This window comes from Hippocampus bargibanti, linkage group LG01, assembly GCF_051943395.1.
Source record: "Hippocampus bargibanti isolate YZ-2025 linkage group LG01, ASM5194339v1, whole genome shotgun sequence".
Classification (NCBI taxonomy): domain Eukaryota; kingdom Metazoa; phylum Chordata; class Actinopteri; order Syngnathiformes; family Syngnathidae; genus Hippocampus; species Hippocampus bargibanti.
The window spans coordinates 11060042-11084885 of record NC_142734.1 but is presented as its reverse complement, the minus strand read 5'-3'; the positions used below and the strand labels follow the sequence as shown (position 1 = coordinate 11084885).

General features: G+C 42.3%; 1 protein-coding gene and 1 long non-coding RNA gene across 9 annotated transcripts in view; one reads left to right on the top strand and one right to left on the bottom strand.

Annotated features, from left to right (window-relative positions):
• LOC148903072 (cyclin-dependent kinase 17-like) overlaps window positions 1–24844 on the bottom strand; it is a 49913-nt gene that overhangs the window by 16541 nt on the left and 8528 nt on the right. For 5 of the 7 annotated variants that reach the window (XM_088995844.1, XM_088995825.1, XM_088995852.1 and 2 more), the window contains 3 exons: window positions 24415–24576; window positions 9168–9301; window positions 1218–1343 (listed from right to left, as the gene is read on the bottom strand). In XM_088995844.1, the coding sequence (XP_088851970.1) occupies window positions 1218–1343; window positions 9168–9301; window positions 24415–24576 (422 nt within the window). Of the gene's footprint in view, window positions 1–1217; window positions 1344–9167; window positions 9302–15024; window positions 15744–24414; window positions 24577–24844 lie in introns of those variants that run through there. The other 2 variants (XM_088995868.1, XM_088995875.1) reach the window with 2 other exon arrangements.
• On the top strand, window positions 4334–9909 carry LOC148903073 (uncharacterized). Of its 2 annotated transcripts, none has more exons than XR_016114930.1 (4): window positions 4334–4513; window positions 6217–6388; window positions 8799–8908; window positions 9218–9909. It is a non-coding gene; the product is annotated as an uncharacterized LOC148903073 (long non-coding RNA). The 2 variants fall into 2 exon arrangements; XR_016114931.1 differs by lacking the exon at window positions 4334–4513 and adding an exon at window positions 5893–5970.

Genomic DNA, 24844 nt, shown 5'->3' with positions numbered 1-24844 from the left:
TTTTCTACTGTACAAAATTAGTTTTTGACTTAACAGTGAAGTTTATCATCTCTTAGTTGTTTTTTTAATGAGTCCACAGTCCCATAATTAATTTTTCAAACATTGAGTGTTTTTAATAATACTACATTCCAAATAAGTCTGGCTACCAACGTAGAGGGCATTTGAGAGGTGAGTCGAAATTCAAATTTTGCTACTGCAAACACTCCCTTTAATGAAGTCTGCTTTCATCCCTCTTTGCATCTATCGTCCTTGCTCCCTTGAATATGTCCCGGTGTTTCATCCTAGCCAGGATGGTACATGCGCTGAATAATTAATCCTCTTGTACATCACAGAAACACAGCAGCCTGAAATACGACAGTCGTTGAAGAGCGTGTGTGTTTGACGCTGTTAAACGTCTCGTCGTTGCATCAGCGTGCCAGCTTCTTATCCACGGTAAACCTCTGTGCTTCCTTGTGCAAAACTCACTTCAATGATCCTTTTCTTTCATCCCAGTGAGGCTCCAGTAAAATAGCTGTGTAAGTAAAGCACGTCAAGAAGGAAGCCGGCAACGAGCCGCTGAACATGACAATGACGACAGAACGGATGATGCAGCACCAAACCTTTATACTTTGTCAGAGAATATCAAGGCTGTGTGTGAAACGAGTTATGTAAAATGTAGATCAGGACGATGAGCGGAGAGATGATTCCGTTCATGTGAATGAATGGAAGGAAGGACTGTGTCTCCAACGGCAACAAAACACAGCCCGTGAAAGAGCAGCATTAATTCAGTAGCAGTACAATGAGGCAGAAAGAGACACTCTGCATATTCATGAATAGTTTTCAATCTTTCCCCATCCTCCACCTCTCTGTCTCTGCAAATCAAAAAAAGAAAGAAAGAAAACTCCTCTCGCAACCTCCTCCCCAACCCGCTTCATCCCCATTCTTACCCATAATGCTCTTGGTCCTGGATATGTAACACTAATTCATTCCCTACTGAGCCATTGTTAACTGTAATCCATAACTCCGTAGCCATTTAAAATGAGTGTATGTTTGATGTATTTGCAGTGGATCAACCATTTCAGTCGTACAGAGCATGATAAGAAAAATACATCAATTAACATTTGGTCATGGATGCGCCTGAGCAGACATGCACAGCAGACCCAAATAATATGCAGCTGCTTGTCACACGCACTCGCAGACGCAAGTACGCACACACACATAGACACGCTCACACTGACCAATGAAGCACGTCGTAGCCTGCGGCTCATGGGCTTGTCAAAGGGTGGGCTGTTCATGGCAAACTTCTCCAAGTAGCCCTCCGGTAGTCTGATATCAGCTGGGAGAGACAGACGTTTGTTTATGTCCTGAAACACAGAGAGAAGACAAGACAAGACAGCATTTTGTGAGTGTAGCAGAGAACGCTCAAGATGCAGTCAGCAACATCTTTTAAGTTGTTTGTGACTCCGATGTTTATGGCTGGTTAGGGTTCAGGCTGCTTTAAAACAGCAGCAGTTCTATGAAAATATAAGCGGGAATGTTGTCTGTCATCAATTTTCTGAAATGCATTTGGAGCAAAATAACAAACAATTAACCATTGGATCAAAGCTTGTGACCATGCTTGTAACTGAAAACACATTTGTTGCAAATCATCTTTCTCCATTAAACTAATGGAAATATCCTTCATTGGTTGCAGGCTGCTCCAAGAAGAAACAGTTTGGAAAGTGTTTTTACTTGACTGTAAATGCTGGATAGCTGTGAGGCGGTTATGATTTTTGCGCCTGTAATAAGCAGCATTTTTCACAGTCCTGCTTTGTTTAGCGTAAAGGTCAGTACTGTTGGACGGTCTCCGGCTGCATGGGTACATGGCTTGAGGAGCTGACAATGAGAAGAAAGTCGCGTCAGATCAGAGCGCAGATGTGTATGTGGAAGCAGACGTGAGCACTTTTGTCACCACACTTTGATCCTCACCTCTTTCACCTCTGTTTCATACAACAATGGGGATGCATAAAGTGGTTAAGATTTAATGTCTTGTGTGTTGTGTTGTATTATTTTGTTATTTCAACTTCAAGATGGCGCCGCCAGCATGGCTGACTTTATAGCAGATCCTGTATTTTGTTCTTAGACTTCTTCCTCTCGTAACTTTGCTGGTGGGAATTGGTCATACCATTACACTTAATGTATTTGCAGTGGATCAACCATTTCAGTCGTAGAGATGAAATGAAACTTAATGAAATCTTGGTGTGTTTGCATCATAATTGCAAGATTGACATTTCCGGCAAACCAATGAATGTCAATCTAGAAAGAATTCAGCACGCTATAAGGCTTTTTCTAGTGGTTATATACAGTATTGTTGTGCGACGAGTGTCAGTTTTTCAACACACTGTGCAAATGGTGCTCAACACTGCCACATGCTGGCAGCGACACAGTACTTTCTGGGCTCCACCATGCACATTCAATCACTTTTCTGGCCAATCAGAAAGACTAAACACGGCAAACATTGATTAAATATCTTCGACAGACTATAGAATGTCAGCAAGTGGAGTAAATGTGTGATAAAATATGTACTGTGTGTTTACAAAATGAAGAGTGTGGCATGTGGCAGTAACTGCCTCAATGGGACAGAATGTAAGATTAGTGGTTTTAATGATAAAATCATTGACATTATCTTTTTTTGGGGGGGTATGGGGAAAGTCTGTACCTTCCCTGCTTGCAAGTCCAAAATTCAATAGTATATAAAGGATGAAAAGGCTGTTGATAGTAATAGCCAAATAACGTTTCGTGAAGCACTTGTGCGACTTCTTAAATCCATGAAATTGTACTTTTGGTTGAAAGATGGCTCACGAAGCGTCCTTTTCCCATAGATGGTCTCTGACACTCGTTTTTGATTCATTTCAACGATCATTGCGGTGTTCCTTTTGATGTGTGCAGCTCGGTCAACTTGGTTTAACAACTAATTCATTAAGCTGCAGTAATCTTGGCCATGTATTCATGAAGGACGAAGAATAAATGCCTGTGAGTCATGTTACATTTTCTGTATATACCAGTGGCAGTTGCTGGTCATTCTAATCATGGCGAGTTCACCGCCGCCTCAAACAGATCATCTAATCATCATGCAAGAAACAAAACATCCAGGCCAGCCCACTGCACCATAGAACCACAGAGATGATCAGCATCCGATGAGTGGAATAAAGCCCAGGCTCTATCAAATGAATGGATAGTCGCACGGTGGAAAGTCCCATTTTTCAAATTAGTACATGCTCAGCATCTGACTAGACAACTCCCCTCAGCATCTGACTAGACAAAAAGAGCCAACGGCGTGGGCAAGAAGGAAGTTGTGTCAGTTAACAGTGATAAGTAGCGAATGCTGAACAAAAGGTATTGTAGCGCATATTTAGTCAATGAAATGTACACACAGTAGTGTACATTTCACCACAATTTTAACATTTTTTTCAATCGCAGTCTCTGAGCAATCGCCACCGGTATATACTGGATGTGTTGCTCTGCCATTTGTGATCCATATCCAATACTTAAAAGGGCAATCACTATGATATTTGTTATTCTCTAAATGGTGATTTGATTGTGTTAGCATTGAGCTCAACAGACTTTCTAAAGACCAAACGACATAATTGTTCAAAATAAACAACATTGAGGAGAGCACGTGCATCTCAGATCAGCGATGGCAAGTCAGAGCAAAATAAGTGGCTAAATGACGACTCACACCATTGTACAATACAAAGTGTGACATTTAGAAAACAGAAAATGTATCACAATTTCAGGACAGTATATACGGGACAACTTGTCTCCACGCTGCCTCCAAATGATGTCATGCCGTTGATTATTCACATCAACACGCATTGTATGTTGGCATTGTTTCCAAGTACGCATTTGGCTTGGGCGCCTTACTGCTCGCTAATGTTGTCATCAAAGCCAGTGAAGTGAAAGCGACAGCTGAGTAGAGTGGCCTCAAAGCGGCCTTGGAAGGATCCAAGCCCTGTGCATTCTGGTTCTTGAAGGGTCTCTACAATTTCAGATCCCTTTGATCTCCTTCATGATCTCTCATTGATATGAAAAATAGATCTAGTTTGCATCCTCGATTTGCGGCAGCTCAACAAAATCAGTACCACAAATAACACCGTCTTTTACAAAGGGCTGTGAAAAATCTATGTTAATGTAATGAGAGCTTCGCAATAAAAGTTTGAGATCAATTTGCAACTACGCTTCTGGCTGACTGACCGAGTTCCAGACGTCATCTGGAACACATCTGTCTGGTCTCTTTGTGGGTTTGCTCTCACCGTCACTTGTTTTCTTTTAAGGGAAGCAGGCTTCTGGTGGGTTAAAATTTGATATCCAAATGCGATGACTTAGGATGGACCATTCTGAATGAGCATTAAAATGGGGCAGCTCTACCTCAAATGTTTCTTTTTGTTGTGTTTACATCTACTGTTCCAGATGGTCTAGAAGATCTTGGGAGAATATTCTTTTTCTTTCGGCTTTTCTCTTGAAGGGGTCGCCACAGCGTCCTCCATCTTCAGAGGTTTGATTCGAGAATGCTTTAACTAAATGAGTCTCTCAACTTGGAAACGAAAATCTTGGCAATCCTGCATGAAATCAGTTTTCCACTTGATACAACTCCTCTGTGGTATACATGTAGGATGTGTGAATTGAATAGGCGCTCATCACACGTTGTTTCCATGGTAGCAGGGCTAGCTGGGTGGCATAGATCCCAGCAGCCTCACGTTTTTAGTCTGTGTGTTACACAGTTGTTGTGTATATGTGTGCAAGAAAATGAAAACGCATATATGTTTGTCGCCTTTTCTTGCTGGCTAACATAATTTCAAGCAAGGCACAACCACGACATTTGCACGCGTACTCCCGTGCTATGACAATAAGCTAATCTTCTGCAGACTAAAACTGAACGCAAAAGAACAAATGAGCCATAAACGCACCCACTGACAGGCTTCGACCTGATTCATTTACACAGTTTAAAAGAGGCAAAACAAGAAGCGTAAACATACAAACGCATGACTGTGACATAAGCCTCCACGGAAATACCCTTGAAACACACACATAGTGCTTTGCAGCAATTAAAGCCACACATTCTTCCAAGAAGAGTAAAGATGGACACCGGCTCATGCCCCTCTTACTCACTGGTAGTGAGTGAATGAAAGATTTCATGAAACCCCACGCGATCATGCTTACCCCCATACTTACAATGCTGAACAGCTCCAGTAGCTCCCTCATTGTCCTCCTTAAACGTGTCTTTCTATAATGCACTCACACACGCGCACTTTGCCCCTTACACATCTCGCTGCTGCCACATGACTGCACGCACAGAGTGGCGGGACGGCTGTGCCATCCACATGCTCAGCCAGAGAGAGAGAGAGAGAGAGAGAGAGAGAGAGAGAGAGAGAGAGAGAGAGAGAGAGAGAGAGAGAGAGAGAGAGAGAGAGAGAGAGAGAGAGAGAGAGAGAGACACACACACACACATATATATATATATATATATATATATATATATATATATATATATATATATATATATATATATACAGTAAAGTCTCGTTATATCGATATCGGATATATCGATAGTCCCGGTTATATCGATACTATTTCTATGCACGCACGGAGAAAATTACATGCAAACAGGGTCGGATATATCGATAGTCCCGGTTATATCGATATTTTTCCGGACTCCCTTGAATATCGATATAACGAGACTTTACTGTATATATATATATATATATATATATATATATATATATATATATATATATATATATATATATATATATATATATATATATATATAGAGAGAGAGAGAGAGAGAGAGAGAGAGAGAGAGAGAGAGAGAGAGAGGCGGGGGGAGCAGAGGGGGTGGGCAGGACAAAAAAGAGGAGGCAAGGGAGGGAGCCAGTTGGAGAGGAGAGAGGAATGGACTGATTCCTGAGAGGAGGAAGGCATATTGGGGGATGGGGGAATAGAAGGGGCGAAGTGAGAGCGGACATTCTTTTTCTTCATCGTGTTGCTATCTTGGCCTTCATCCCGCTTTATCCCTTTGCATCCCATTTTTGTCATCTGCTTTGGATGCTGATCTGCCTTTCTCATGTTTAGTTCACTAATCATTCTTATATTCATAACTATTTCCTGCCCTATGCGTTTTTCCCTCCCTCTCTGCAACCCATCCTCTCGCTCACTCTGGTAAACACGGTCTAAATTAGTCTTTTCCACTCTCCACAGAAGGCAAGGCAGCAGCGGCATGTGCGACTAGTTATTTCCCACAATACTGCTGGACTCATCAGTCTGGAGATTCTTTTCACACCCAAACCGAGATGCACAGTCTGGCCACGCGACATAGGCACAAACCAAGAAATTGCAAAGCAAGGCGCCGAACTATGTCTACAGCCAACAGGTATAATCTCACAGACAGTTAATATGGCTCAGGACACAAGCCTCAAAATCTCTATATAAAACATCTCTTAAATAAAGTTTTGTGCTTTGACCCATTAGTCAATCCCAAACCATAATTGCTCATTTGAATCCATACTTTTTTTAATCCAATTGTATCCTGTCAAGGCATAAAATCCTCTGATTATATTGGTCAAAAGCAAATTGTAATCAGAGATGACTTTATGTGTTCCTAAATGTATTGTTGATGCAAAATTCATAAATGTCTTTCTTTTTTTCTTCCAGATTTGCAATATATTTATTTTTTGTTTTTCGGTGTAACGTCTAACATTTAAGCGATACAGATTTTGACATATGTTGTAATATAGCGAGGACGTTTAAGAAAACATAGTAGCTATTGTTGAAACAATTGATTAATTCGAAAATATATATACCATATTTTGCGGTGTATCAGGCGCAACGGAGTATAAGGCGCACCTTCAATGAATGAAAGGAGTTTTCCAAATATAATATCGAAATATCTAACAGTTATCCAAATATAAGGCACACCACATTATAAGGCGCTACAGTAGAGTCTGAGGTCTGTGTAAACTCTCAGCAATAGCATTGAGGCTCTCATAAGCTTTTCTTTAGTACTTTTATTATTAAGGGCAGCAAATGGTTGGGGTGTAATAAGCATTTTTCCGTCATGGTGCTTATTCAGAGTTATACAAAAACAAAATAATCCCAATCAAAGTGTTTTTTTTGGGGGAAAGTGAAGTATTCTCATTTAGTTAACAGTTTCATAGTAGGGACAAGAAAATTAATGGACCTGCAGCTTTAACAAAATGAGAATGGTGTCACCATGTTTACCTGGTAAGCTAGATCAGTCTGATATTGAGGAAGAAGGTCAGCAATGACTGATAGGCAATGACTTGGCAGTCTTGCGTGTGTGATGGCAAAGTGGACTCAGAAATGCCAGATCATTTTTAGAGAGAATGTGAAGAGGGTGTTGGAGACGCAGGACAATAATATGCAACTTAATGCAAAATAAAAAAAACAAACAAACAATAATCCCAATATTTAATCAATGATGAGAAATACATGTAAATTACGGTATTTCCAGTGAATATCCCTCAAGTCCGTCTCGTATTTGCTTACTCATTTCATTCTGTTGTTCTTGCTTGCGTGCCTGCATGTATGTGGTTTTGTTCTTTGTGTTGTGAAAACACAGTTATATCAAGCAGGGTGCAAGTTGAATTTCTCTTTGAGTGAGTGTTTATCATAAATGTAAACAGAATTTGAAGGAGATGTTGAAGTTAGGGTGGCACAAGGTGGTCGACAGATGAGCAAGTCAGGTTTACAATGAAGGTCTAGTAAGGTTTGATTCTGAGCTCCGGTCTTCCTTTTCCGACTCCCGAGAATATCGATAAAACGAGACTTTACTGTATATGTATCCCTACTGTCCAGACATGGCGGTGACGGACTCTGCTATGATAGGTCCCTGCTCTCAGCTTGGGGGGAGCAGAGGACTAGAGGACAGCTGCAGGGAGTAGTCCTCTGTCTTTTGAAGAAAATCAAGGCTTTTGGGTGCGCCTTATACACCAGAAAATACGGGAAATGTTGACAATTCTTTAACATGTAATTATTGTCATTAATTTAAAGAAATTTTAATGGGATAAACATTTTCATTGCAAGATTAATGAGGCACCCGATAACACCTGATATTACGTTACTCTAAAATGAAACGAAACAATGAGCGCGCCGCATAAGTTCACAAGCAAGTCTGCTTGGCTGATCAAGGTTTGAGTGGATAGCAGCACGAGATGACGAAACGGATACTTAAAGAGCTTTTGAATGGAAAGTTTACTTGAAAAAGTTGTACTTCCGTTTCCCCGCCTTGTTCATGATGTTTAATCAATGCTCAGACACCATAAAAGGAGCAACGTGTGGAAGTACAATGAAGGACACTGGACTGTCTTTGAAAAGTGTTGCGGCTCTGAAACAAAAAGCTGTGATGTTGATTCTTATTAAAACATGCACTTTATTAATTTGTTTAACTCGAGCAATTATGGGCACGTCCTTCTCTTTCTTCATCTCTGTACGCTCTTTTTGAGAGGCGTGCAATGACTGCCCCAAAAATGTAAATCCATGATGACTTCAATGACACTCACAAAAGCAAACATAATGCACCCAAAAAAGGAGAGGAAATTTTTCAAATAGGTTGCCATACAGTATACCCATTTTATGTAAATGTATTTTTATCATGTCATGTGAACGTTCACAATCACAATAAATTTAACCGCATTGGGCAGCAGTGATGAGCAGGATGGCAGATGGTGCTTATCTACTTTGTGATTCCACTTGGGGTTTGACGGCAATGTGGGTTTTGGTACAGACAGCCATTAAATAGTTTGTTTTATGTACTAACACAGTGGGGGTGCACATCTGTTTGGTGATGAAACTCGCCCATCCCACAACCAAGATCTAATCCGGCGTGAAGAGGATGACCATCACTGATTTCCACTGGAAGCAGTGGGAGCAGGTGAGCTATTGAAAATGAAGCCATGCTGATGATTTTCACAGTTTCCTTCAAAAGTCTCATTTAATATATTTCTTATGGGTTTCTGTACCTTTTAGCCTCCAATTCCAAAATATTACTTTTTCATCGCTGCATTTTACAACTGGTCACAAAAAAATGGAAAGTGTCTTGAAATAATTAAACCCATACAAGCATGTTACATTGCACCAACTCAGGCATGTGCCAGGTGCACTCATCATCAATAATACCGGATTTCCTGTACCTCATTTGAGATGCGTCGATGGTGGTTGTTCCTCATACGGACTCTTACAGGACTCTGGACCTCATCGGAAGATGTTCCGGAAGCCTGGTCGCTCTCGCCATCTGAGCCCATCTTCACATTCTCATGGACAATACCTGTAAAAGGCAATTTGTACAATTTTTCACTGGAAGTCAAACTGTCGTCTTCGCCTTAGCTTTTTTTACCAATCGGGTTTGCCAGAAAATGGAGTGCATTGAGGTCAGTGTATTGGCTGTTTTCCAAGTGAGTGGAATCTCCTTTCTGAGATGAGGAGATCAGAGATCGATATTCACCTGAATGGCATTGAAGCTTAATCATCTTTGTCTGCTGCTCCACCCCCACCCCAGACAACCCCTCCTGAATCCATCTGATTAATAAATCATATTGTAGCAGACAAGGCTGCCTCCTCCTCCTTGCAGCAACATTATATTAATTATAATGTTTTTACGAATTTAAATTGTGTTCTAACCCCACCAAAAAAAAAGGGATGTGGGGGCTTGAAATTTATCAAATTGCGGTGAACTAAAATGAGACGGAGCATGATGTCTGGGGTGAGTTAAAGGGATGTGGAAAAGAAAACACGGTTTACAACGTATCAGCCATAATACAGATCGACGGAAAGACAGCTCAAGAGATGTATTAGGGTTAGCTGCACAGTTGGATGACTTGGGAGTTTTCATGTACTGTATACATGCATGTATGCTTCATAAAACCCCAGAGTGAATGCACAATAAATAAATACATTCCATAGACTGCTGCAGTGTTTTTAATCATGGGTTTTTGAATACAAATGTTGGATCAGCTCATGAGGACAAATAACAATACTAACAGAAACATATTATTTATCGACGAACAACTACTAATAAATATAATACTGTAATAACTTATAGATGTTGTGATGTCACAATGTAATTGTTTGATTGCACTGCCCCCAGGTGACCAAGATATGCACACCAGAAGGTGCAGCTCAGAACTGTTTCAGTTCTATGGATTCATGTCATTCCTGTCTATTTTCTCAGAGTTCAATATTGTCGTGTTGATATTAAAAAAAAAGAATACAACTCATAGTGTGGCACAGAACAGACCGTCCTCATATCTCAAGGCAATACTATTTGCAGGAAATGCAAATTGTTCCAAAAAACTCTTTCATGAATTAAAATGAGTAAGCTTGGACATAAAGCGCCATGCGTGAGTGATACTGTCCTTTTTATGGGTTCCTCTCCTCTACCCCCAAATTCGTGTTCTACTCGTAGCCACACATCAAGCCAAACTCCAGTTACAAATGCCTGTACACTTTGTTGCGGTTTGTTATTATTCTTCAATCAATGGACTGTATTGTTCTTCTAATGGACTTAAAAGCATGAGGAAGGATATGTTTACAGAATTTAATTTCTTTGGAAAGCTGAGTAGCCAGTATTAATATCAGGCATTAGCTCTCACCACTTCAGTGGTGAAACATGAAACTCAAGTTACAGTAACTGACACCTGAGTGAGAGAAAAGACATTTATCCCGGATATCTGACCAATGACACACACGCACATCAGCACAGAGTCACTAAAAGGGGAAGCGCCAGATACTTAGTAATCACATTACTTGGTGGGTTACAGTATTTTTCTTTTCACATATCCAGAAGTGTCACCTTGTGTTTGTGGAAATAGTCAAGTGATGTGGCTCAATGAGATAAGCCATTTTATTTTGAAGGAAAATTCCACAACTTGCATCTTTAAACACGAGAGATCATGTATGCATGTGTCGTCTCTGAACTGAGCAGAAAGTAAATGTCAGTAGAACCTGCTGGCTGCCTGTGTGTGGTCTGAATGGCTTCCTGCAGGCTGTTGAATCCCGCTATGGACAAACTGTATGTGTGCGGGCTTCTTATGAAACCATATTTCTGTCAAACAACAACGCCCAGGGCCTCTTGGTTGATCAAGGGTACCATGGTAGAATCTGGAGTCACTAACCATGTTGAAACCATCAGCATCTATTACCACCATACTTTGAACCAAACCATCGGTTTAAGAACCTCTGGCTCAGAAAGTGATCTGAAGCTTTGAACAGAATAGCCCCTAAATTTCGAGTGTGCATTAATAGAGGAGTCATTGTGCTGTCAACTAAATGAGCTTTTAAATTATTCAAAAGAAGAAGTTACAACTTGCGAGGAGACCAGAGGTGGGAAAACTATGGCCTGCGGGCCAGATCCGGCCTGTTTTTTTTTTTTTTTTTTAATCTGACGGAGGTTGGTACACAATTGAGGTTCGATATGAATGATGACATTAATTTCATTTGGACTTAAAATGACAGGCATTTCAACGCCATGTGGTGCAGTTACTTGAAGTTGCAGACTGCATGGAGGGAGTAGGAGACAAAAAGCGAAGGAGAGACAAAGAGACGAAGAAAAATCATCTATCACTTGCGGACCTCTGTCAAATGGGAATTTCCAAACCCGCAAAAAAAATGTATGCATTAAACATTCTCTTACTATTTTACATCAACGATCAATTCATAACAACAGAAGTTCTGGAGGTCACGCAGTAGCTTGCAGTAGTGCCATCTCAAGCAACTCCTTGATACAACGGTATAAGTGTGTCGGCACTGCTATTTTCTATTGTTGGCTCAAAATGGTGACATGCAAATGCCTCTTTATTGCAGTGAGTGTTGCTTGAATTGCCAGAACTGTTTTGATTCATTTACATTCATGTCCTTTAGATCAGGGCATCCAAATGAAGAGGAACAGTATTGATTGCGGAAGAGCAAGTGATATGTATCTGATTAAATGAAGCGGGTTACAAATTACAAAACATTCAGGAGACGTTTGGAGTCGGAAAGACTCAAATCTACAAGTCTGTGAAAAACAAGGATGTGATTCTTGCTCAGTCTGATTTTGGCAAGTTCCGTGCAAAGAGTGAATTGCCTGCTTCTCGAGGGACAATCAAGTAAACGCAGGTTTCCTGGAGCGGTTTGACTATTATAGTGTTAAAAACTTTGAACAAACTGGACCACTAAAAAGAGGAGGCGAATTTAAATGCCATAGCGCTAACTTTGAGCACCGAAAACTTTGAAGTGTCCCATGGTTGGCCTCTAAAGTTCATTGCATGACATCAGCTGTGCAATTCTGTCACATGTGGTGATTGAAGGGATGTAAAGTTAGTTAGAGACAGTGAACGAGTGGAAAGAAAAGCCACCAAGTCTCTTACTTGTCTCATTTTGTATCAAACACTGTTGTCACATCTCGTTGCCATCCGGGGCGCGTCCCGCCCCTCCTGTCACCTCCTCCGCCAATCTTGGGAGACGGCCCCTCCAATCATCATTCACCTGGGTTCCCACAGCTGATTGTCATTCACTGATTGTGCCTTCTGCCTATATATGCCTGTCGCTCACTACCGTCTCCGTCGGAGTATTTTTGGACATTGCCGTTTCCACTTCCGTGTTGCCAGGTCTGCTGTCATTTAGTTATCTTCCTCCACTCTTCCCTGTTTGTTATTTTTTGATGCATGTTCCAGTAAAGACTCTTGCTCCATCCAAGCCTGTCACGCCGTGTATTTCGGGTCCTTCCCTATCGCCAAGATTCCGTCGCTCGAGTCCTGCCTCTTTGCACTCGAGCGTCGTAACAACTGTAGTTCTAACTTTTGGATTGTTTTGTATATTTTGTATTTGTTTGTATACTTGTACTGTATGCTGTAGTTTTGGGGCCATTTATTGTTACACTTCGTTGTCACACATTGATGATGTAAACATACTTGGACGTTCATACAGGACATATGCTGTCCCATAGTTGGTTGACGTCTGTGTAAGCTCTCAGTCGTACAGGAGTGGTCCATCGATGAGAAGGTTTCTTCAGCCGTCATCTGTACAAAAGTGAAGGTTTCGGACGTTTCGCCTCCTATCCAAGAGGCTTCGTCAGCGAACTAAAGTCTGACTGGTCGTATCGGCCCCATTTAGCTAGCAACCACTCATTTGACGACAATGAGGTTAAAATCTTAGCGAAAGAACATAGATGGTTTGAAAGGGGGTAAAAGAAGCGATTCTTATAAAACAACAAAATCCATCATTAAACCGGTCTGGTGGGGTGAGGTTCAATTTGGATCGTTCATACAATAGCCTGCTTAGGCAAAACAGGTTAGGCAACTTTCGCAATGCTGATGAGGGTCGTTATGCTGATGAGGTGATACCGGGGGGAGTGGGGGTAATAGGCCAGTCGTTAGTCAGGAATGTAGGAACAATCAGTGGGGCCACAGGGAGGGGTCCCCTGCCCCCCCCCCCCCCCAACCTGAGAATAGGGACCTATCATAGCTGTGTCCGGCGCCACCATGTCTGGACATTAGGGATATATAAATGGGGCCGATACGACCAGTCAGACTTTAGTTCGCTGACGAAGCCTCTTGGATAGGAGGTGAAACGTCCGAAACCTTCACTTTTGTACAGATGACGGCTGAAGAAACCTTCTCATCCATAGTTGGTTGACTGTTCTCTGTAATAAAAGTAAATTACTTGGTTCTGTTCATGTTTGCTATGGATTGTCGACATATGCCGTTTTTTTCTCATTTTTTTTATATCTACTGTATCTGCTGCTGACCCAGCCCACCTGTCAAATTTTAAAAAACAATGTGGGCCCGAACCAAAAAGTTTGCCCAAGCCTGGGCCGAACTGTACGGAAGCAGCCTACTTGACCTATAGGTGGTGATTTGATTTCAATGAAAGAATACAGGAGAAAATGATCCATAACCATGCTTCATAAAATTACACAAATATTGTTCCATCAGTTTCATGAAATCGGAAGTATGACCACGCTGGAGAACAATTAGAATGAGTGACAATTTCACGCTGATTAAATTGCCTTGCTGATTCTAAAATTGCTGTCACTCTTTTTCCCAGCAGCTCATTTTTTTCTCCATGGTGTACCAAATAAGCAGAATTCCATGAAGAAGTGATTAACTCACTTACTGTCAGACGAAGTGCAAAAGTCTGTCCACTCCAGCGCCAGGGTTTTTGTTATTTTCCCTCAAATTACAGTTTCCGCACAATATTGAGTTTTAGGACTACATAAACATTCAGTGCGGCATAAGAAACTATAGACTCTCTTTTTTCATATGAAAAAATAGGTAATTCTTAACTTATATGGGTCTGGAGTTATTTGAGCTTCAAATGGGGGAGGCTCTACAAAAGGCAAATGCTGCCCCCTTGTGGGAGGGAAAAACATTGCCAGAGGTCTGACAAGCACTTTATCAGCAACCCACCCAAGAAAAACCAAAACCCGAATAAATTCGGGTTTTCATGCATTTCACATCCCGAATACATTTGGGGATGGCAGTGAATGAGTTAACTCATTCCAATTGGACTCATTGAAACCTACTTGGCAACCTGTTTGTTTACCTGAAACGGACACAGTGAGTGTGGTAAGAAGAATGTAAGTGTGAAGCTTCCAGTAGGTCATTACTATCAAAGAGAAAACTAGCAGGAAAGGAAATAAGATGATTATGTACTGCTGACTTTGTAACCACAGGCATACAGTTGTAAGCTCTAGCTTTGTTGGATGTTGTTTATTATTACATTTTCAAGGCTTGTAACTATTCCATCTTTGTGTTTTATTTATAAAGGTACACATTTATTATTATTACATTTTTCGGAAAATGGGAATTATGTTGCTCAAAAAAATTTACATGATCGGAAAAAACTGATATCAGTTTCCTCACCCAAAAATGTGTTAAAAAGAACTGTCAGACTCAACCTCTTGGGATACAACAAAGGTCTTGTATTACGAATGAAGAATTCCAAGAACTGCGGTCATCCAATCATCCTCTCATTAGATGAGAGTAAATCAATAGGAGCGATGGCACTCACCAATACGGCTTCCCGGTGGACGGCATGAGTCCAGCATGCGCAGCATACGGAAAGGGGACATCCTCAATGGCGCCTCTCTTTCACCCATTTTAATGTCCACCATTCGAGGGTCTTCCACCATCCGAGGAACACTTGCAGGACAATTTTTCAGGTTGCTTGACAGATTCATAGCAAGTTGAAAAGGAATGTCCCACTCAAAAACTTGAGTCCTGATCCAGTGTCCAATGGTCCTCAAATTCCAATTTTCAGGCTGCTCAGTCCTTCCAGTTGAGGTATGCAGTAAAGAACATTTTTTGGGGGGCAGGGGCGGTCAAGAGAAAGTGAGCGGTCCTCTTGGGATGCCACAACTCCCACAGAGACTACTCCACTTTACGAGTTGCACCCATAGACACTCCCTTTTATGCTTCCCTCCTTTTCCCTGCAGTCACTCTGGTTGCTGACGAAGGAAGGTCAAACAGTACAAACAGGGAAAATTCTGCAGAGGCAGTCCAGGAAAAAAACATCAGCGCAAGAAAAATGACAGGTGATTTTCGCTCCAAACTGCAAGTCATCTTCACGGGAAACTCTACCCCTCACACCCAATTGGCTTTATCATCGACACCATCCCAATGTCCCGCTCTTCTTCTCTTTTGTCACTTTTGTCTGCCTCTTCCTCTTATATTCATCGCAGCACTCTAGTGAGCCTCTCCCCATTTTGACTGCCCTCGCTCGATGTTTTCCACCTCGCCTCGGGCGCTCTATCAGTGCTTTCCGTGTTGTTAGTCGTCCAGCTCCCTCCCTTCACCTTGCCAATATCCTCCTCCCTTTAAAGTGATCCCAATCTTTGGCTCTCTGTCTATCTCTCTCCCTCTCTTTCTATCTCATCCACTCTCCCAGCCTGCTTCCAATCAGTGTGGGTCCAAAAACAGTGTTGTGCGGCTCCGGTTCAGGGTGAGCCAGCTGTATCATTTTTATTTCTGTATGATCAGGCTCTTTATTGCAGCCACTCTGCATCATTGTTTTATTTGCCTTGTCTTTACTTTATCTTTGCAGTGCGGAAATTCCACATACACACAGACTCCCAGCCCATCGGGGGGCATTGATATACTGTAGTATGACCCTGTAATAATGGCATAACAGGCAATACAAACAATGAGTAAGAGCAGATATGTTGGTATTAATGACAATGGGAAGAGGACACAGAAGAAGAATAAAGAGGCTTGGTTTCAACATATGGTTACACAGCGTGAGTAATATAGGTATAAGTTAGTAACCAAATTGACTGGCTAAGTTTTCACTGTACTAAAGAACAATGACCGACTATCAGAGAACTACCCAGGCTTGTTCATATAAAGCCACAGCATTGGCCCAAGATTTTACCGCCAGTACTTTTTAAAGCGCTTTTACGATTTACAAAAGAAAAAAAATAAAAAATAAAAACAAACAAGGTCAGCCTTATGAATGTGATTTAACTTACTTTAATGATAAGTTTTTAGCCAAACACAAAAGTAGTTTGTTTACTGTGGTAATAACCGTAGAATCGACAGAGGTGCTCTTGCTGTGTTCTTGGTGATTTGTTCAAATGAATGAATCATTTGAATAAATAGGCTGAATGGAATCCCTACTTGAACGGATTGCTTCCTTTCACAGTTCAGATAAACTCAGCTGCATTATGTACTCGATAATTGTGGGTAAATGATGGCTGGTGAGAGGAAGGAACAAAAATGACTCATAATTCATCACTCTGGAAATGACCATACCGCCCGATTCTGCCCAGAGCGATTCGATCACAGCAAATGAATGACATGTATCACCCTGACCGATTCTCCTTCAGTGACCTCATCCAATCGTAATGTTGAGGCACGACCACATTTAAACAAATAGACGCACATAGTGTTGCTCCCCCACCCTTCTCTTGTTCTTCTTCTTTTATTTGTTTATTTTTTGGAACAAACGACACAAAAATGAAAGTAGACATAAGAGAAAGCGAGAGCCACAAATGCAGCATATGTGGGATGGGAGCAGGATTGTGGGGGTGGAAGATTTGAAATATATTTGTATGTAATTACACACACATACACACACACACACACATATATATATATATATATATATATGTACACACACACACAGTGAGACCTCAGCTTACGAACACCTTATCTTACGAACTTTTCGTTTTACGAACGTCAAATTTATGAATATTAAACCTTGAAATACGCACTACTTTTCGCGATACACACCCACCACGGCTGGCGGAGTGCTATCTTCGGCGGAAGCACACGACCGAACAGCGCTCCAACTGATCACCACCTGGTGGTGAGTAGGCTCCGTTGGTGGGGGAAGATGCCAGTCCGACCTGGAAGACCCAAACGTGTTGTGAGGGTTTGTTGGGAACGTCTGGCAGAATCCCCTGTCAGAAGGAGTTTCAACTCCCACCTCCGGCAGAACTATACACATGTCCCGGGGGAGGTGGGGGACATTGAGTCCGAATGGACCATGTTCCGTACCTCCCTTGCTGAGGCGGCAAATCAGAGTTGCGGCCGTAAGGTGGTTGGTGCCTGTCGTGGAGGCAATCCCCGTACTCGCTGGTGGACACCAGTAGTAAGGGATGCCGTAAAGCTGAAGAAGGAGTCCTACCGGGCTTATATAGCCTGTGGGACTCCTGAGACAGCTGACACGTATCGACTAGCCAAGCGGAATGCAGCCTCTGTGGTCGCCGAGGCAAAAACACGGGCATGGGAAGAGTTCGGTGAGGCCATGGAAGCCGACTTCCGGACCGCTTCGAGGAAATTCTGGTCCACCATCCGACGTCTCGGGAGGGGAAAGCAGTGCACCACTAACACTGTGTACAGTGTCCTGGCTGACACGCCTCTGCAACATTGCGTGGTCATCGGGGAGAGTGCCTCTGGATTGGCAGACCGGGGTGGTGGTCCCCCTTTTTAAAAAGGGGGACCGGAGGGTGTGTTCCAACTACAGAGGGATCACACTCCTCAGCCTCCCTGGAAAGGTCTATTCAGGGGTCCTAGAGGGGCGGGTCCGTCGGAAAGTCGAGCCTCAGATTGAGGAGGAACAGTGTGGTTTTCGTCCCAGCCGCGGAACAGTGGACCAGCTCTACACCCTTAGCAGGGTCCTCGAGGGCGCATGGGAATTCGCCCAACCACTCTACATGTGTTTTGTAGACTTGGAGAAAGCGTTTGACCGTGTCCCTCGTGGAGTTCTGTGGAGGGTACTTCGGGAGTATGGGGTACAGGAGCGGCTGATACGGGCCGTTCGGTCCCTATATGACCGATGTCAGAGTCTGGTTCGCATTGCCGGCAGTAAGTCGGAATCGTTTCCAGTGAGGGTTGGGCTCCGCCAAGGCTGCCCTTTGTCACCGATTCTGTTCATAACCTTTATGGACAGAATTTCTAGGCGCAGCCGAAGCGTTGACGGTTTCCGTTTTGGTAGCCTCAGTATAGCATCTCTGCTTTTTGCAGATGATGTTGGAGCGATGCTGGAGCGTTTCGCAGCCGAATGTGAAGCCGCTGGGATGAGAATCAGCACCTCCAAATCTGAGACAATGGTTCTCAGTCGGAAAAGGGTGGAGTGCCCTCTCCGGGTCGGGGAGGAGATTTTGCCTCAAGTGGAGGAGCTTAAGTATCTGGGTGTCTTGTTCACGAGTGAGGGTGAAAGGGATCGAGAGGTCGACAGGCGGATCGGTGCGGCGTCTGCCGTGATGCGGACTTTGTACCGATCTGTCGTGGTGAAGAAGGAGCTGAGCCAAAAAGCAAAGCTCTCAATCTACCGGTCGATCTACGTCCCAACCCTCATCTATGGTCACGAGCTATGGGTTGTGTCCGAAAGAACGAGATCCCGGATGCAAGCGGCCGAAATGAGCTTTCTCCGTCGGGTGTCCGGGCTCTCCCTTAGAGATAAGGTGAGAAGCTCGGTCATCCGGGAGGGGCTCAAAGTCGAGCCGTTTCTCCTCCACATCGAGAGGAGGCAGATGAGGTGGCTCGGGCATCTGATTAGGATGCCCCCGGGACGTCTCCCTCGCGAGGTGTTCCGGGCATGTCCCACTGGCAGGAGACCCCGGGGACGACCCAGAACACGCTGGAGAGACTATGTCTCCCAGCTGGCATGGAAACGCCTCGGGATCCGCCAGGACGAGCTGGAAGAAGTGGCTGGGGAGAGGGAAGTCTGGGCTTCCCTACTGAAGCTGCTGCCCCCGCGACCCGATCCTGGATAAGCGGCAGAAGATGGATGGATGGATGGATGGACCGAAAAAAAAAACACCACAGGCTCGTGTTCAGCCGGAGAAGACACAAAAAATAAAATCACTGTCGAGGAGAAGGGGATCATTGATAAACACGAACAATGTGTGCGTTTGTGGCGTCACATGTGCACACGGCGGCTGTCATGTGAATCTCAGCCTGACACATCTCTCACGCTCAGTGTCACTTCCCTGAGAGTAACTTTCCCCACCATTGCCACCATCCTTCGCCTAAAAGCTTTACAGTGTAAAGCTTCAGCGACTCGTTGAAATGAAATGAAATTGAAGTGTCGCGAGCGGCGGCGCCGCCCCAGCTGTCAACTCGCACGTGACAATTTCGGCGTCAGTCACGTGAAAGCATCTAAATAACGCCTTTGTGTAAAGTTTACACAACACTGTAAAGCTTTTAGGCGAAGGATGGTGGCAATGAAGAATGTTACTCTCAGGGATATATATATATATATATATATATATATATATATATATATATATATATATATATATATATATACATGTGTGTGTGTGGTATATAATGTACTACATATGGGTAGTATGTTATGTAAAGTTCTGCATCATTGAGTCCCGGACTATCAAAAACACAACGTCAATAAAGTCAAGCTATCATCACCAAAGTGCGACATGTACGCAAGTCAATATCACACCACAACCCCAGCATTAACCTCGACACTGTGGTTCTTGTGCTTCCATTCGAAACAGAGGACTCCGGTTCTTTGTACTGATGGTTAATTCTTTAATGTGATTTGACACCACCATCGTAGAACTACAAACAAGTATAAAAATATAGCCATTATTTACACAAACATTTGGACTTTACATCAATGAAATAAAATGTATGCAATAAAATGTATGCAACAAACCACTTTGCCCGCTTTCAAGAAAAATAAAGCACAGCCATCTGCTGGTCAACTATGGGATAGCAGTTATAAACAAATGTCTCAGCAGCATTTACAGTCCTTTTTCGTACTGTATATCCCGAAAATACCATTTGGACTCACATTCAGATTTATGGGTAACACCCAGTCTTCAATTACAAAAATGTTTTTGGAAGGTGTGAAGAAATCAGTGCCGGGAGTGTAAACGTGACACACAAAGGTCAGAGCCTAAATTAAAACCTAGCTTGTGTCTTTAACTGTTAGGCAGACATGGTAGTCACATGCCCCACCAAGCCCATGAGAACTTCGAGTCACTATATTGCTTGTCTATTTTTACAATAAATCCCACAACCTGCCTCTAGTCAAGAGATAAAAAAAAAATCAAAGAGCATATCATCCCAGAGGACACAAGCATGCCGAAAGTGGTTTACAGGGCTTGCGGGCCAATTTTGAGAATGGTAATAACCGGTATCTCTGCATCTGTTGGAATATCATTATTTAAATCGCTGGGTCTACAGGGTCTACTGTAAGTTCCATATGTGCTGGTGCTCGATGCTTCAAGCCTTTCCGATAGTTGTAATTGGAAAGACCGGTATCCCACAAAACAAGTCTCTTTCTTTATTTTTTCGACGATGCCTTCAATGTTCATTCATTTATTCATTATTTGAGCCGCTGATCCTCACAAGGGTTGCAGGCGTGCTGAAGCCTATCCCAGTGATCTTTGGTCAGTCGGCGGAATATACCCTGAACCGGTTGCCAGCCAATCGCAGGGCACACAGACACAACCACACCTAGGGACAATTGCGTGTTCCATTTTCCTACCGTGAATGTTTCTGGAATGTAGGAGTGAACTTGAATATCCAGAGAAAAACCCACATAAGCACATTAATCGATGAAAATGTTTCTTCAGTCGTCATCTGTACTTCTTTGAAGGTGTCTAGACATTCTAGACTAAACAAATTCTCAAAAAAAGACTATCAACATCGCTGGGATAATACTAGTGGGCCTCAATCGGCAGTACATATGCACCTAAAAGCTAGCAACCGCTCATTTGACGACAATGAGGTTAAAATCTTAGCGAAAGAACATAGATGGTTTGAAAGGGGAGTAAAAGAAGCGATTTTCATAAAACAACTAAATCCTTCATTAAACCGGTTTGGTGGGGTGAGGTTCAATTTGGATCGTTCATACAATAGCCTGTTTAGGCAACATAGGATTAGTAATACTGATGAGGTGATACCGGTCGAAGTTGGGCAATCAGTCCAGTCGTTAGTCAGAACGACAGAAGTGGAGCAGCTGCAGGGAGTAGTCCTATGCCCCCCCCAACCAGAGAGCAGGGACCTATCATAGCAGAATCCGGCACCGCCATGTCTGGACAGTAGGGATAGATATACCGTAAAGTCTCGTTATATCGATATTCTCGGGAGTCGGAAAAAATATTGATATATCCGATCCTGCGGCATGTAAATTTTCTCCTTGCGTTCATAGAAATAGTATCGTAATAAGCAGTACTATCGATATAACCGATATCGATATAACGAGACTTTACTGTATATATATAGGGCCTAAACTACCAGTAAGACTTTAGTTTGCTGACGAAGTTTCTTGGATAAGAAGCGAAACGTCCGACACCTTCAAAGAAGTACAGATGACAGCTGAAGAAACCTTTTCATCGATGGACCACTCCTGTACGGCTGAGAGCTTATACAGACATAAGCACATTAAGAACATTTAAGTCATTGCCTATCAGTCATTGCTGACCTTCTTCCTCAATATCAGACTGATCTAGCTTGCACCAGGTAAGCATGGTGACACCATTCTCATTTTGTTAAAGCTGCAGGTCCATTAATTTTCTTGTCCTATTATGAAACTATTAACTAAATGAGAATACTTCACTTTCCCCAAAAAAATCACTTGGATTGGGATTATTTTGTTTTTGTATAACTCTGAATAATCACCATGATGGAAAAATGCTTATTACACCCCAAGCATTTGCTGCCCTTAATAATAAAAGTACTAAAGAAAAGCTTATGAGAGCCTCAATGCTACTGTTGTTAAATCCATTCTCCAGTGAACGGGGTTAGTGCAAGCAACCGGATGTGCCGGGAGCGTTCAGAAATAAAGACAGCGGTTAATGCAGTGCTAATGCAGTAAATCCTATGCAAAGGTCATGTTGTACGCTGGGAGAAATGTAAGGGTTTCATTTAGACCCATCCGACTTTTGTATGGAAGTTAACTGACATCTAAAGATTGGACCAGACAAAAAAAACAAACACACACACACACACACACACACACACACACACACACACACACACACACACACACACACACACACACACACACACACACACACACACACACACACACACACACACACACACACACACACACACACGCGCACACACACACACACACACACACACACACACACACATTCTGTGTAAGGGGCTGTAAAGAGAGCAGACATTCCAACCTATTTAAAATAAATATTTATTTAATATAAAAAAAAATATTAAATTAATATTAATTATTATTATTATTATTATTAATATTAATTTTTAATAATTAACATTAATTTTATTTAATATTAAAAGTTTGAAGAGTATCCTTTTTTCAGTCAAACAGAGACTTACGTTAACTATTTTTTAATTATGATTCGGTAACATTTGAACTCCATTAGAAGCACTTTGGCTGCTGCCCAAAACAACAGTATACATAAAGTCAAACCTATAACCCTTCAGTGGTGCCCACTTTTGTTTAGACGTAGATTCATACTCTTATAAAGCCAGTTAGAAAATGACTGAAAGAGGATTCACGTTTTAATGCATCAAGCAAGTGAGATTGCATCATTGTGGCGCTCTTTAAGACTGGCAACGTGCTCTGACTGCCAAATGGCAAAGTAAATTAGCGAGAATAACCAGTGGACACACACACACGCGCGCACACACACATCACAGTTTTAATAATAGAGCAGCATTAGTTCTGGCTACTGCATCATACGAGATACATTGGCTTTGTTGCCACAGAGATTTCACAGAATGACGTCATTTGGTGTACAACCGTTCTGCACTTTCAGATCCCTTCTGTTGACTTCCCAAATCGGTACCAAGTGATAAAGCAACACACACCAAATTAGCTGCATGCTCCCTCTTGGATTACAATATTATATATACACTGTAATATATTTTTTCACTAGAGCTATTAATCGAACATTTTTTCAGGAGCTCTTAATTGGCATAAACCCTGCTTGCACAAGACTATCTTGGATAAATTGCTGCAGTCACTGTGCAGCTCATTTAGGACTTAAAGGACACCCTAGATGACAGCTAATGTGACTTCACTGTGGACGGAGCACTCTGATACCACTGATGCCATCACTCCTCATCCCCCTTCTTTATTGCTTATACATCAGTTCTTCTCATCATCTCCACAATTCTCTTTTCCCTGTTACGGTTCTGCCATTTCATTGCTCGCATTTTAAGCCCTTCTGTCCTGCTGCATCATTGAGAGCCACGAAAGTCATAAAGGAGCAAACTACAGGTTCATTACAAAGTTCAGATTAACAGAAGGAAGAAAAAAATTGTGTGAGTGGTCAGCATGTGTTTGTGTGCCATATTTTCCAGACTATAATGTGCACCGGATTATAAAGCGCACTTTCAATGAATATTTTAAAACTTCTTCCATATATAAGACATATTCGATTATAAGGCACACTTTCAATGAATGACATATTTTTAAACATTTCCATGGATGCAATGCATCACATTTTAAGCTGTACCTTGAAAGAATGACATATTTTAAAACATTTTCCATGTAAAAGGTTGTTTTTATTGTTTGAATGTTTAATTTATTTAGCTTATTTTTTGTGGCAGCATTTCCTCTACCATGCTGAGAGGTGTGGCGGCTTTCACACAGCATGGATTAATTTCTCTTAGGTGCTTTTTTGGTTTCTGCGTATTGATGTCTTTTTCGTAATGGTTCTGTAGCCACAAGGGGACATAAGCCAGTGTCTTATTGTGGCGGTCCCAAGCCCGGATAAATATAGAGGGTTGTGTCAGGAAGGGCATCCGACGTAAAAGCTTGGCCAAAACAAACATGTGAATCAAACCTCTGAAGATGGAGAACACTGATTCGCTGTGGCGACCCCTTGAAGGGAAAAGCACAAAAGAAAAGATGTCTTTTTCGTAATATAAGGGTCATCAAGGCACGTGTACATGTTTTGTGTGTGTGTGTGCGTGTGTATGTGTGTCCGCACGTATGTACCCAAAGATCCAGTTCTGTAGAGGCTTAAATAGGCTCTGTCTCTTTCAAGCCCCCCACCCGGCTCTCTGCGCAGGGCAGTGTGGCCGAGATGACCGCCATACTGACGCAGGAAGGAAGGAGCACTGTGGGAGGCAGGATGCATGCCGCTCACAACCATCAGCTCTGAAGCACACCATTGCAGAAGAGCAGCCAGAGTGAAGAGAAAAGGAAGAAAGAGAACAAGAAAAGGGGTGAAAAACGAGCCATTAAAAGACAAAAGAGCACAAAGAGAAAGACAAGCAAAAGGGAACATTGCAATAGAGAAGCCTCACAATAAAGAAACGACATGCGAATGTGAATAAGACATAAAGGGAAATGTAAAAGATCACACTGACATTTTGGAGGAACAGTTTAGGATAGGATGTAGACTTAGATGGTTAGAGCAACTTGG